Source organism: Cyprinodon tularosa, unplaced genomic scaffold (genome assembly GCF_016077235.1).
Source record: "Cyprinodon tularosa strain WSP-4 unplaced genomic scaffold, ASM1607723v1 ctg6, whole genome shotgun sequence".
NCBI lineage: Eukaryota > Metazoa > Chordata > Actinopteri > Cyprinodontiformes > Cyprinodontidae > Cyprinodon > Cyprinodon tularosa.
This window is the reverse complement of record NW_024039340.1, coordinates 4,849,383-4,862,856: the sequence shown is the minus strand read 5'-3', so window position 1 is coordinate 4,862,856 and position 13,474 is coordinate 4,849,383. Positions and strand designations below refer to the sequence as shown.

Below are 13,474 nucleotides of genomic sequence, written 5' to 3'. Positions count from 1 at the left end.
CCATCCATCCATCCATCCATCATCCATCCATCATCCATCCATCCATCCATCCATCCATCCATCCTCCATCCATCCATCATCCATCCATCCATCCATCATCCATCCATCCATCCATCCATCCATCATCCATCCATCCATCCATCCATCCATCCATCCATCCATCCATCCATCCATCCATCCATCCATCCTCCATCCATCCATCCATCCATCCATCCATCCATCCATCCATCATCCATCCATCCATCCATCCATCCATCCATCCATCATCCATCCATCCATCCATCCATCCATCCATCCATCCATCCATCCATCATCCATCATCCATCCATCCATCCATCATCCATCATCCATCCATCCATCCATCATCCATCCATCCATCCATCCATCATCCATCCATCCATCCATCCATCCATCCATCCATCCATCCATCCATCCATCCATCCATCCATCCATCATCCATCCATCCATCCATCCATCATCCATCCATCCATCCATCCATCCATCCATCCATCCATCCATCATCCATCCATCCATCCATCCATCATCCATCCATCCATCCATCCATCCATCCATCCATCGTCCGTCCGTCCGTCCGTCCGTCCATCCTCCCTCCCTCTTATCCGGGGTTGGGTTGCGGGGGTAGCAGCTTCAGTAGGGAGGCCCAGACGTCCCTCTCCCCAGCCAATAAGGCCAGCTCCTCCGGGGGAACCCCAAGGCGCTCCCAGGCCAGCTGAGAAACATAGTGCGTGTCCTGGGCCTCCTCCGGGTGGGACGTCCCTTTTTGGCTCAGCTCTCTCTTCACCACTGCAGACCAATACAGCGCACGCTTCACAGCAGACGCCGCACCAATCCGCCTATCGATCTCCCGCTCCATCTTCCCCTCATTCGTGAACAAGACCCCAAGATACTTAAACTCCTCCACTAGGGGCAGCACATCCTCCCCAACCTGGAGAAGGCACTCTACCCTTTTCCGGCTCCAGACCATGGTCTTGAATTTGGAGGCACTGATCCTCATCCCGACTGCTTCACACTCGGCTGTGAACCGCTCCAGTGAGAGCTGCAGATCACGCCCTGATGAAGCCAACAAAACCACATCATCTGCAAATAACAGAGACGCAACCCTAAGGCCACCAAGACAGTCTTATATTTTAGCAAAGTAAAAATGAACCTCCAGTTATAACCTGTTTGATGATGAATGGGTGTAAAATGCTGCGAGACATATCAGACTGATATTCCTGATGGACGGACAGAAGATGAACTGGTATACATCATAGGATCTGATGATCTTTCTTCCAGTCAGATGGGAGCCAGTAGTATTTCTCTTTTCATCTTCTTCTCTCCTAAGAGAAGCAGGCGGATCGGAGCGTCCTATCGTTCCCCCCAACTCTGCTGAGAATGGCTTTATGCCCGGATTAGTTTCAGATTTCATGCTCTCCCGTGTCGAGTCGCCCAGCTTTAGGATGTTGTCTGAGATTAGCCAGACGGAGACACTGATTGTCATTTCCACCACATTACCATGCATGAAATGAGCAATTATTTAGTAACGTTTTCATTAACATCTGACAATTGATGCCCGCAGCCGATCAGACGGGGAAGCTGTTCGTCGGGGACGCCGTCCTGCAGGTGGGTGCATCACTTCCTGTCTCACTGCTCATAGGCAATTTCTGCATGTTAATGTCAGCAAAAGGTCATCAGGACTGAGTAGAAGAGGGGATATTATGACATCTGAGCAGGATAATGTGTAATAAATGTTAGGGTTTTGTTTCTCAAACTTTCGCAGGCTATATTTTGGGTTATTTAGCCTGAAAGGAGACAAAAAATGGAGGATTATCTTTCACAGTTGTTTCATCACTGCATCCTTCAGTGTCTTTAACAGTCTTTAATATTTATTTCTCTGTCTTTGTATTTTTTTAATGGTTTCATTTGGCATTTTGACTTTGTTTCTACCATTGTGTTTTTATGGTTTGTACGGTAACCTTGAATGTCCAGAAAGACGCCTTTGAAATAAAATGTATTATTATTAGGGCTGCAACCAGTGGCGGCCGGCCCATAGGGGGCGCTGGGGCACCGCCCTCCCTGATAAGAAGAGAGAAACGTAAAATATATTTTTAGAAATTAACTCATAAATGTCAGTTTTACTCTCTAGAGTGTGTACCTATAAGCAAAACAAATTATATAAACTACATTTCCCTATCTACTGTCATTCATTTGTGGATTTCCACAGACAGACTCCTACCGTCTCTGTTCTGGGGGCGCTGATCAGACTGACCCACATTTGCAGAGAATCTGCCAATCATGTACTATTGCTAGGTGAATTTAATGGCCAATCAGCGTCTCGGAACTTTATGGTCTTGGGGCGCTGAAAATACTGCGCTTTAACAGGCTTCTGAACCCAAGCGCAGGTGCAGACAATTAGAGGGAAGATGGCGAATGTAACGAACGAGATGCAGCTTCCACCAAATTCGGTGAGATCCTTATTTATCTACCCGTTTGCCAGAAGAACATCCCTGTTGTTCAATTTCATGTCATGGTTATTGTGACTGTGACGAATCCACATCCTCTAACTTTGCACGCCACACACACATTCCTGTTATACTGTGTTTGTGAGGACCAATACACTCGCGCTGAGACCAGTAGCTCCATTAACTTAAAACACACAAGCTGTTCCTGGTTACCTGCTGGCGTATTGAGGGTGCACACTTAATATTTCAGTGGGGTTAGCCGTGTGTGTGTGTGTGTGTGTGTGTGTGTGTGTGTGTGTGTGTGTGTGTGTGTGTGTGTGTGTGTGTGTGTACGTGTTTATGCTACGGGGACTTGTCATCTTCAGTCTGGCTGCGTCTTTGCTGGGTTCAAACCCAGTTTGGTGTAATTGAATAAGTCAATGAATCTGTGTAAAAGAATTAAGTTTTTGTACATCAATTGTTTTTGGAGGTAATATATGGACAAAACTGATTAATGAGAAGAAATCAGAAATAAGAGAGCCTGAGGGTAGGGGCTTAAACTATTTAATGAGGGCTGTGGGAAGAAAAGCGGCAATTTTTGTTTTCTGTTTCTTTGTTCCATTGCTGGTAACTGGAGGGAGGCTGAGGCCCAGAGGATCTTGTACATGTTTAGTTTCTTTTGCACCCTGTTTTGAGTTTTTGAGCACAATAAATCACCAACACCGGTAACCCGACTGAGCCTGGATTCTTGGAGGCCAAAGAACCCCGTCACAGTGACCCAAATCATCACTGTTACTGTTATTATATAGTAAATTAAATCATTACTGTTAAATTGTATTTCATTTGCAATTGTTTATTTGAATTCTTATTCCGGATTAGTTGGAGACATAAACTAGGCTATATCAGCCCCACCAAAAATATTTTTCACCAGCCGCCACTGGCTGCAGCTAACGATTATTTTAAAAATCGATGAATAGGCCGATTATTTTTTCGATTAATCGATGAATCGGATAAAAAATATTTTTTATACTAACCTCTTTATTCCAAAATAAACATTTTAGACAGAACAAACAAGCACACAGGTACAGGTTGCTCATTAACTGTACTGGGGCAATATGAAAAATAAATGTTTGTGTTAAAACTACGCAAACTTACATGAGAAATGTAGCTGTACATCCACACAATATAGGCTACTTTGTTTCATAAAGCGCAAAAAATGACATTTTTGTTTTTAAAAGCCCCTAAGGGGTTCAAACAATAGGCCCCCCCATTTCAACAAATGAGGTTTTTTTTAGACCAGAGAGTTCTGCCTTTTAAGACAGGAAAGTATAGCAGTTAAAGTTGCTATTTGAGAAAATACTGAACCATAGAGATAAAAATAGCCCTGTGATTCAAATTATAAATTGTATTTGGAATAAAAATGAGAGAACTAGGGGTGCTAAAAAACACATCCTCCAAAGACAGATATTTACATGGGAATGTGGCAGATAATTAATTGACATATTACTGATCTTGCTGGATTTTATTCTGCTTTACTTCCATAAATTGCAGGATCTTCTTTACTTTATCTTTGCCAGAAGATTTAAACTTTAAAAGCCTTGCCCTCATAATTTGCAAGTTAATTTATTTATAAAGAAAATATAAACGCTGCTTAAGCTAATTCAAATGAAATTAAAAGTAAAATAAGTAGCCAACCTTATCACTGTCTGTAACCTACTAACACGGTAAGGAAAGCATCAGATGAGCTACCTGAGAAACTAACGTTACGTTTCCCCACTTTAAAACCGAACAAACATGGCCGCTCACCCTGCTGATCAGCTCTCTTCACTGCCATCGAAGGCTCCAACGTGTTTTCTTTTCAGGTGCTGCATCATAACAGTGGTGCTTCCGTGCCATGTTCATTTGTTTTTACAAAAGTTGCATGTTACGACTTTTTTCGCTTTACGAAGCGCAGGCTATTTTAATTATTGTGATCAATTTGCGCCGTCAATCCCGGCGCATGCGCGCTTCATTTGCAGTCTGGACGCTGAGGGTAAACATCCTCTGACTGCAGCGCTGAGAGGGACTCCTGTGGGAGCGGAGTTGGGATGGGGGAGGCGCCTCACGGCAATGACGACGACGGCGGCGGATGACGAATTAATCGCGCGACACAACTAATCGATGATGAAATTCGTTGCCAACGCTTTTAAAAGTCGATTTTTATCGATTTTATCGATTCGTTGTTGCAGCCCTAATTATTATTATTAAAATGAGAAATGTTTGATTTTCAGTCGGCCGTCGTAAGGTGGTCATGGGCAAATCTCTTAGTGGGCAAACAAGGATTCTTCTTCTTCCTCTCAGAGGGAAACCCAGCAGCATGGCGGGGGTGCAATGAGTGAAATGGAGTTCTTTCTGTCAAACTGACAGACCGTAGTAGCCACGTTAGCTCAGCCATGTCTTTGTCCAAATACGTCGTCTCCTTTTCTTTTTAGGGCTTTCAGCACTAAATTGTCCAAATATCCAAGGCAGCGCGTTTCACTCTAGTGAGCTTCATGTTCCTCTTCTACTGGTTCGGCTTCCAGATAGACGAGTCCGAGTAGCGCCATCTCACTGCGGAGCTGAGTCCCACCTGGTTTTTAGACGTACAGTGAGAGCAGGTAGATCACATCAGAGCGTCGGGTCGCACAGCGTGTGAACAAACATCGTGAGCTGTGAACTTTTAAGCTCTGCGGTTTCATCGTACAGTGTGAGCTGTAGCTGCGTGCAACAATTAAAGAAAATATACAGTGTGTTCCCGCCTTATAGTTGGAGTAAGAGATCTTTTCGGACGCATTTCTTACCATGTGGGTTGCAGATCTCCCCACAGTCATGTAGCAAAAAGTGAAATAGGTCTGGAAGTGAAACAAAAAAAAATGGTTCCCGCTACAGTGTGAAATCAGAAAACACGGTTCGTGGTCCACTATTGGTTCCTGACATGCCAATCAGGGTCGTCTGCTTGTCCCTCCCCTCATGCATGTACCCTGACACATGAATCGGCCCCCCAGTGCTCATGCAGGCGCGAGGACCAGTGACAGTCTAGTTTACATCTACTATCAATATTTCTGAAGTTGCATCCGTTGCAGCCTGTTTACGTTCATTTAGATGGTGAACAATCTTACCGTAGATGGAAAGGAGGGCGCCATGGCTGGAAGCTAGCCACTGTTATGTTGTCGTTAGCCCGTGTCTCGAGCGCTAGGTCTCGGCTTGTTACGTTCTGGATCTTGGAAACATCTGAACACCTCGACAGGCAGCATGCGCGTTCATGTGTTTTAAAGGCGTGGTTTCGTTGAGCGGTCTGAAGGGAGAGGCATGGTTGTGTATGTTCAAAAATATAGCTTACCGGAACCATTTTTCCAGGATCTCCTACTGCACCTTTAACCTAGTGTAATAATTCATTTGGATCTGGCTCAGACCTAAACTTTAACTTCAAATTAAATATTTAGTTTTTATGCCTGATAGATATTTAATTAACAAGTTAAATATTGTAAAAAATGTGAATGATATGGTGATAAATATGACTTGAAAAAAACATTTTTTTTTATGTGTGGTCGGATGTATTTTATTTTTGATAACTGTTTTTTTTATTTAACACAGAAAACAGTGAATTTTCTTTCTGAAGAAACTAACATTTATTAGTAATATAATCTTTAATTACTGTCTGGAAACCCTTCAGTATTTATTTGCTTCGGTTCATGAGCAGCTTTTTTATCAGATGGATGCTGTTTATCTCCAGGATCAGATGGAATCAGCAGACCAATATTAATATTCATGCTGGAAGTGATTGTGAATCTGCTTTGTGAGGCGTTTATTTGCAGAGGATCTGAACGGTCACACAGCAGAATATTACAACCATCTGCATACAAGCTGTGCAGCAGCGGCCTATTCTGCAGATTCTAATGAGAAGGTTCAGCTGGAACAGATGAAAATATGATCCAATAGGTCAAAACATTTCTAATATGCAACTAATTTACACAAAAACAGGATTTTGGTCTTTCTGAATTTCTAATTTGAATTTGAGTTTTCTGAGGAGGCTGTGGATCAATTCAGTTTAAGTCAGTTTATTTCTATAGCGCCAATTCACAACACGTGTTATCTCAAGACACTTTCCAGTTCACCAGATCATCCAGTCAGATTGATTCAAAGTTTTCTATCTAAGGAAAACCAGCTGATTGCATCAACTTATTGACTCTTCAGCAATCCCTCACACTAAGAATGCTTATAGCGACAGTGGAGAGGAAAAACTCCCTTTGAACAGGAAGAAACCTCCAGCAGAACCAGGCTCAGTGTGAGCGGCCATCTGCTGAGGCCCACTGGGGTTCAAGGAGACAGAAGCAGACATAGAAAAAGAAGCACAGATACAAAAGGCAACTGTCCTTAAAAAAAAAAAAAAAGCCCCACAGGGTGAGTATCCTGCATTAGCATTAGCTGATCTGGCAGCTGGTCAGCAAACAGTAGAAGGAGAGCAGGTGAGCATGAGGGTGCCGCTTACTGGCAGGGAGGAGTTTAAGATCGTAGCTATCACAAATAGAGGGAAAAGAAAGCATCAACTGCTAAAAGTGCTGCAGGATCGGTGAAAACATGCATGGATGGACTGACAGGCATAAAAAAGCCCCGATTTATCAGCCTGTCTGTAGTTTAAACATCTGAACAGGGTCTGACGCCATGATGACTCCAACAAATGATCAGACGCTGCTTTGTTTTTCTCCTGTAGGTTAATGGCATTAATGTGGAGAACTGCACGCACCAGGAAGTAGTAAGTATGTTTAAAACGTTAAAAATAACGAACTCAGCAGCTTTAATCTGCACTTAAAAAATGAAATTTACAGAAGCCCCTAAAGAGACACTAAAGAGGAAAAAAAACAACTTGACTTTCTTATTTGCACCAATTATACTTTCTCATATCAGATGGACCTCTTCTTTTTTTTTTTTTTCATTTAATCGATTTTCCAGACATTTTGTAAACATCTTTATGCGTTCAGTTGAACAGTCGTTTGCAGTTGTGTTTGAATAAATGTCCAACATAATCAAGGTTTGTGTTTCCTTTGTGCTGAAATAGACAACAGGACTTCAGGATACCTTTTAAAGCTATAGATTCCGGGTTGGATCATCGGACGGATCATCTCAATCAGTGGTCCTCCTAACTGTCAATCATTCTGGTGATATGTTTACGTAAGGACCTCCTACGTGTTCGTCCCGTTAGCGATCTTTTTCACTTTCAGGCATATGTCTGTGGTGAGCTGCGGTTTCCGTCATTGAAGCTCACCTTTCTCACCGCGGTTCTCTGAAAATGCCCATAATAGAAAAAGTCTACGAAGTGTATGAGAAGAAAAGAAAGGCCTCAGAAGAGCCAGATATATCCCAGAATGCTTTGCGCAGAGAGCTCTCCTCGCAAAGCATTATGGGATTTGCTGTCACAGCAGCCCGCTGTAGCCATAGGCTGTCGCTACCCGACAGCGATGACTAATAACAGAGATGGCGCAGGCACCGCATGGTGGACCAACAGGGAAGTGATCATCTGTCCGCACGGTCAGTTAACTGAGTTCTCTATAAAGTTCACTATATAGTCTACATAGTGATGGAGGGATTTAGGGGGTGAGGGTGGAAGTTCGGACACAGTAAGCTGATATAAGCTATGAGAACCGCTTTTAAACAACTTAAAAAAAAGAAAAAAAACTTTTTTTTAAAGTGGAGAGAATCTCAAAGAAAATCCTCCACAATACCTTTAAGTGACGTTCAGACAAAACATAATGGTGACGTCTTGAAAGTAATGCAGGAATATCTTTGAATGGTAGCCCAAACTGAAAATATAGACTAATAAGTTCATGTTCATCCGTTTTAGAGAACAAAGTTGTCCGAAATACTCGATCATGTGAGAAAGTATCTGGTGCACACAAGATACTTTTTTTTCTTCTCTTTTCAGTGTCACTTTAGGGGCTCAGTAGAAATGACAGTGTATGGAGTGAATTTTGCTTCATTATTATTGCAAGCAAAGAACACATTTTTTATATGAAAATTTAAAAAACAATATGCAATGCAGTTATTAAAGGTAACATTTTTTGAAAAGACACGACCTCTCCACTTAAAAGAAAATGCAAACGCACAACCCTGTGTCCTTTTAAACACATGCGAGAGCGTGTACGAGCCCATTTCTCCTCATGCACGCTTTGTTTAAAAGTTGCTGCTTTTTTCTAAAGATTTGCAATTTTTCTACTACGTCAGACTCACCACCAGTACGTGAAAATGAAATGCGGAGGAGCACGTAGGACAGCCATATGTACACATATCACCAGAATGATTGACAGTTAGGAGGACCAATTATTTTGATGATCCACCTGGAAAAAGACCACTATACCTTCAGGAGGTGAAAATCTTACATATTTTGGGACTAACTTTGTTTCATTTCTTGATTGCATTTTTTTCTTTCACATTTACAAACCAATAATGCAACAATAATGGAACAAAGTTTGCTCCATAACAGCGGATCATTTGAAGAAATCGATATGAATGTCATAAATTCCTTCCTCTGTGATCAGCATCGTGCTAAATCATGTTAGAAACGCAGCGGCTGTTGGCCTCATGTCTGTCGACGTCTTTAGTTTGTCTCGCTGCTCTCCATCTTATCGTCTGGCATCCCCCCACCCAAACTCTGCAGGCCGAATAGTGGTTCTTATATGGCAGGCCATTTTGATATTTACTGAATATGTAATCCAGATGTCTCAAATGCATTTCTTCCTAGTCAAAACAAACATTTCAGATATCTAAAACAACATTCTTCCTCTCTAAAAATTAATTCTGACGAGCATGAACTCTAATTCCAGATCTCCATAATAGAGTTATTGTTAGTCACAATTATTATTTCTAATATCAAAAATGAACATAACATTACAGATATCCAGAAATCCAATTCGTGACATCAAAAATATATTTCTGCTTGTAGAAATACAACAATAGATATCAACTACTTATTTTATGACTAGTTAAATTAGAATTCCAGATATCTCAATTTTAATAATGCCTTTCTTAAATAAAGTTTTAGATACTTGCAAAATAATAATGAGGCTCAGTTTTAACATAAAATAAGATGGCTGACTAATCAGATTTCTATTATAGAGATAGCACTAAAGCAGTCTTCCTAGTCACAATTACAATCAAGCATTAAATTTTAAGGACTCTGGAGTCAAATTTGTACTAGTAAGAACTACATTTCAGATATCTTAAAATCTTTACTTATTTAAAGTGGCCATTTTAACATACTTATTCTTACTGTACAAGTTTATTTTTGGCATCCTGAAATAAAACTTTTGCTGGCGAAAATATTTAGTATATCTATATGTACAGTTCTGACTAGTAGGAATGTATTTTAGACCAGGAAGAATCATATTTAAAAGATCAACAGTAGAGGGGGACAGCTCAACGGCCTGGCATAGTTCTCACTACACTCACCTCCTGTGTGTCAAAACACAGAATGAGGAGTTTTCTCGTAGAAGCAGATGTTCTGTCAGACCAGCATACCTGTAGTCAATACTTGTTTATCCCTTTAGTTTTGTATGAAAAATAGACTTTAAACTACCTCAACGGGCGTGTTTCCCTATAGTCATGTACAAAAAAAATAATGTAATTACTTACTGTTTGGTGTTTTATTAAACGTATGGCGATCTGACCTTAAATTGTTGTTTTTTGTATATGAATAAAGGGATATACGCCCTTTGAGGTGGATTAAAGTCTATTTTTCAAACAAAACTAAAGGGATAAAGGAAAATCTGACGTCTTTTGCATGTGTATTGACTATAGGTATGCTGATCTGACAGAACACCGGTCATGGCATGCTAATGGGCGCCTGGCAGCTCTATGGACCGTCAGGCGGGCGGACCGCTGCCTTTTATGTTCAGGAATAACTTTCAGAGGCTTGTTTGTTTCTTTGTTCTGGACGACCAAACTTAGCTGGTTGAAGTGAAAATGGCTCCACGCTGCTGTCTGATTCAGACTTCCACCCCCTCCCTGTATCTGAACCAATCTGCCTCTGCTGTCAGGTTCACCTCCTGCGGACCGCAGGTGATGAGGTCACCATCACCGTTCGCTACCTGAGAGAAGTCCCATCCTTCCTGAAACTGCCTCTGGGTAAGAGTCTGATCACTACTCCTCTTCCTCTCCTTCATCTTCCTCCCCCTCCACCACTGTAGAGGGAAAACATATATCATTCAATAAATAAATAGCACATAAATTTACAATAAATTAAATAAATGTACCATGAATTAAGTGGAAGTAATATTTATTTATTAATCTAATGAATGATTCAAATAGGAAAAATACCTTAAAGTTAAAAAATGGAGTCTAATTATTTTTTGTCTCATTAAAAACTTTGAAAACTGATTTAAAATTATGAATTAAATCTAATTTGTTTATGTAAAAATGCACAATTTGACATTGTAACATTAAGTAACTGTATTTTTTTATGACCTTTGCTTATTCCATTTATCATTTTTAAAGTAATTATATTTTCTTTATTTTGAACATAATCATTTAAATGGGAATGTTACTATTTGAGGTCCCCTTTTTTTGTTCAACATGTTAATTATTGTTATTCAATCAAAGATTATTTCTCTGTGGGAGCCGCTCAGACCCCCACATACCGGCGCTGCGCTGTCACTGGGAATCCCCAGCAGCAGCTGCCTCAGGCCCGCTCGTTTTCCCCTCCTGTTGGTGGCGGCTGGAAGTAAATTATGCATTTTTCATGTACGTAATACAAACTGTGGAGGATAAAAAGTGCCAAAATTAAATAAATAAATACAGCATTAAATAAATAATTAAATGTGTCAATAATTAATTAAATGTGGCATTAAATAAATAAATGTGTCATTCATTAATTAAAACCACGTCACTAATATAAAGTGCCACAATTAAATAAATAAATACAGCGATAAACAATTAATTAAATGTGTAATTCATTAAATAAATAAGGAATTAAATATATAAATGTGTCATTAATTTAATAAAATACATCTTCATTTTATTAAAAATATATATATAATTATTTCAGTGTGCATTTAATTATTTCATGGTCCTGTGTCGCAGTGCATAGAAACCATTAAAAGAATCTGTCAAACTCACCCATCAAAGTTAGGGGGCGGTTATCTAACACCTGATTGGTCGCCCTGCACATTAAGGCAAAGCAAATCGATTACAGAGACTCGATTCGCGTTAACCCCGCCCCCTAACTTTGATGGGTGAGTTTGACAGATTCTTTTAATGGTTTCGATGCACTGCGACACAGGACCATGAAATAATTAAATGCACACTGAAATAATTATATATATATTTTTTAATAAATTGAAGACGTATTTTATTAAATTAATGACACATTTATATATTGAATTCCTTATTTATTTAATGAATTACACATATAATTATTTATTTAATGCTGTATTTATTTATTTCATTTTGGCACAAACTGCAGGCAGCACGATAATAAAAGCAAACATATTTTGCCAACAGGTTTCCACATTTTAAGTTAATTTAGTGTTTCAGAGGAGTGATCATAGCGCTCTGCATCAGCAGTGCTGTGTCTGACTCCCTGCCAGCTCCCAGATCAGCTTCTCTGATTGGTTGATGAGGCATTACATTTGTCCAACTCCAGCATCTACTTCTTCTGAAACGCGTCACACGCCTCAATGCTCTCGATGCTCAGAAGCTGATGAGGCACCGCTCCTGCTGCGCGTCTGATGCGCCTTGATGCGCGTCAACCATTGAGTTTGCATGTAAACTATCTGCGTCTTCTGCTTGAATCACATCCTGTTTGAATGTAGCATAGAGTATGTAGGCGGTGTTTTAGTGATGAGCTGGTTGGATTGTTTTAATAACCATACTGGTAGAAAAAGAGAATTGCTATAAAGTTACTGCAAATGCGGCCAAAATTTTGTTGTTATTTTAGTCAAATTTTCATAAATTCCTCTCCATTTGTTTCTGTCATTGTTTTCTCCCTCAGGTTCTCCTGGACTGGACCACAGTCGTGTTTCCTCTCCGCTGTTCGACAGCGGCTTACATTTAAATGGAAACGGAAGCAACACAGTAAGAAACGTCTCCTTGTTGATCTATGCTGCAGGGATCCTGTTTGCTAAAAGGCAGATGCAACCTGCCAGGGTTTGGCTGGAGTCTGGATAATTCAGTTTTTTTATATAGACACATGTCATCTCAGGTCACTTTACAGAGACAATTCAACCAGATCATCCAGTCAGATTGATTCAAAGTTTTCTATCTAAGAAAAACCAGCTAATTGCATCGACACATTAACTTGAAGGCAATCCCTTACACTAAGCATGCTTGTGGCTACAGTGGAGAGGAAAAACTCCCTTTTAACAGGAAGTTAAAATGATTTTTTTTTTTAAATCTCCTAAAATAAGGCAGCACCATTTTACCAAAGTAGCATCCGCTTACCTGCAAGAAGACAAAAAAGAAAACAAAACACTAAAACGGTCCAATTTCAGGAGTTAAGACCAATATTTGCACAACATTGTACACGCCTGAATATGAGCTGGGTGTCACGATAGGATGGAGGTTTTTGAGGATCCAAATGCAGAGATCAGGAGGCAGAGGAGAGTCTTGAAGATTTAATAAAGCAAAAGAGGTTAAAAGCCAAAGTACAAAAATACAGAGAACCAAAAAAACATCAGAGGAAAACTGAGGTGGAGAGCCAGAGATGAGGAAGCAAAAACAACAACAAGGAACCAGCACTGAGTGACTGCAGAGGTGGAGTATATAAAGGGAACAGAACAAAGGATGGACTGATGAATATGAGCTAAATATGGAGCAGATGTGAGTGGAACTAACTAGAAGGAAGCCAAGGGGAAAGAAAACAAGCACAAGGGGGCAGCAGAGAGTAACTAAAGACTGCTTAAATGTAACGGAAAACGAACCAAAGATCATTAAAACAGAATAACTAGCAACTCAGAGTCCCAAAAGGGGAGAACTATAACACTGCCAGGGATAGATGGATGGATGGATTGTTAGAGGGAACCATA

The 13,474-nt window shown here is 40.4% G+C and overlaps 1 protein-coding gene across 1 annotated transcript in view; it reads left to right on the top strand.

The window, feature by feature from the left end:
* The window catches only part of sntg2 (syntrophin, gamma 2), a 169,338-nt gene that overhangs the window by 55,310 nt on the left and 100,554 nt on the right, over positions 1 to 13,474 (top strand). The window contains exons 4-6 of the mRNA XM_038307030.1: positions 7,171 to 7,212; positions 10,490 to 10,577; positions 12,442 to 12,524. Of these exons, the coding sequence (XP_038162958.1) occupies positions 7,171 to 7,212; positions 10,490 to 10,577; positions 12,442 to 12,524 (213 nt within the window). The remainder of the gene's footprint in view (positions 1 to 7,170; positions 7,213 to 10,489; positions 10,578 to 12,441; positions 12,525 to 13,474) is intronic.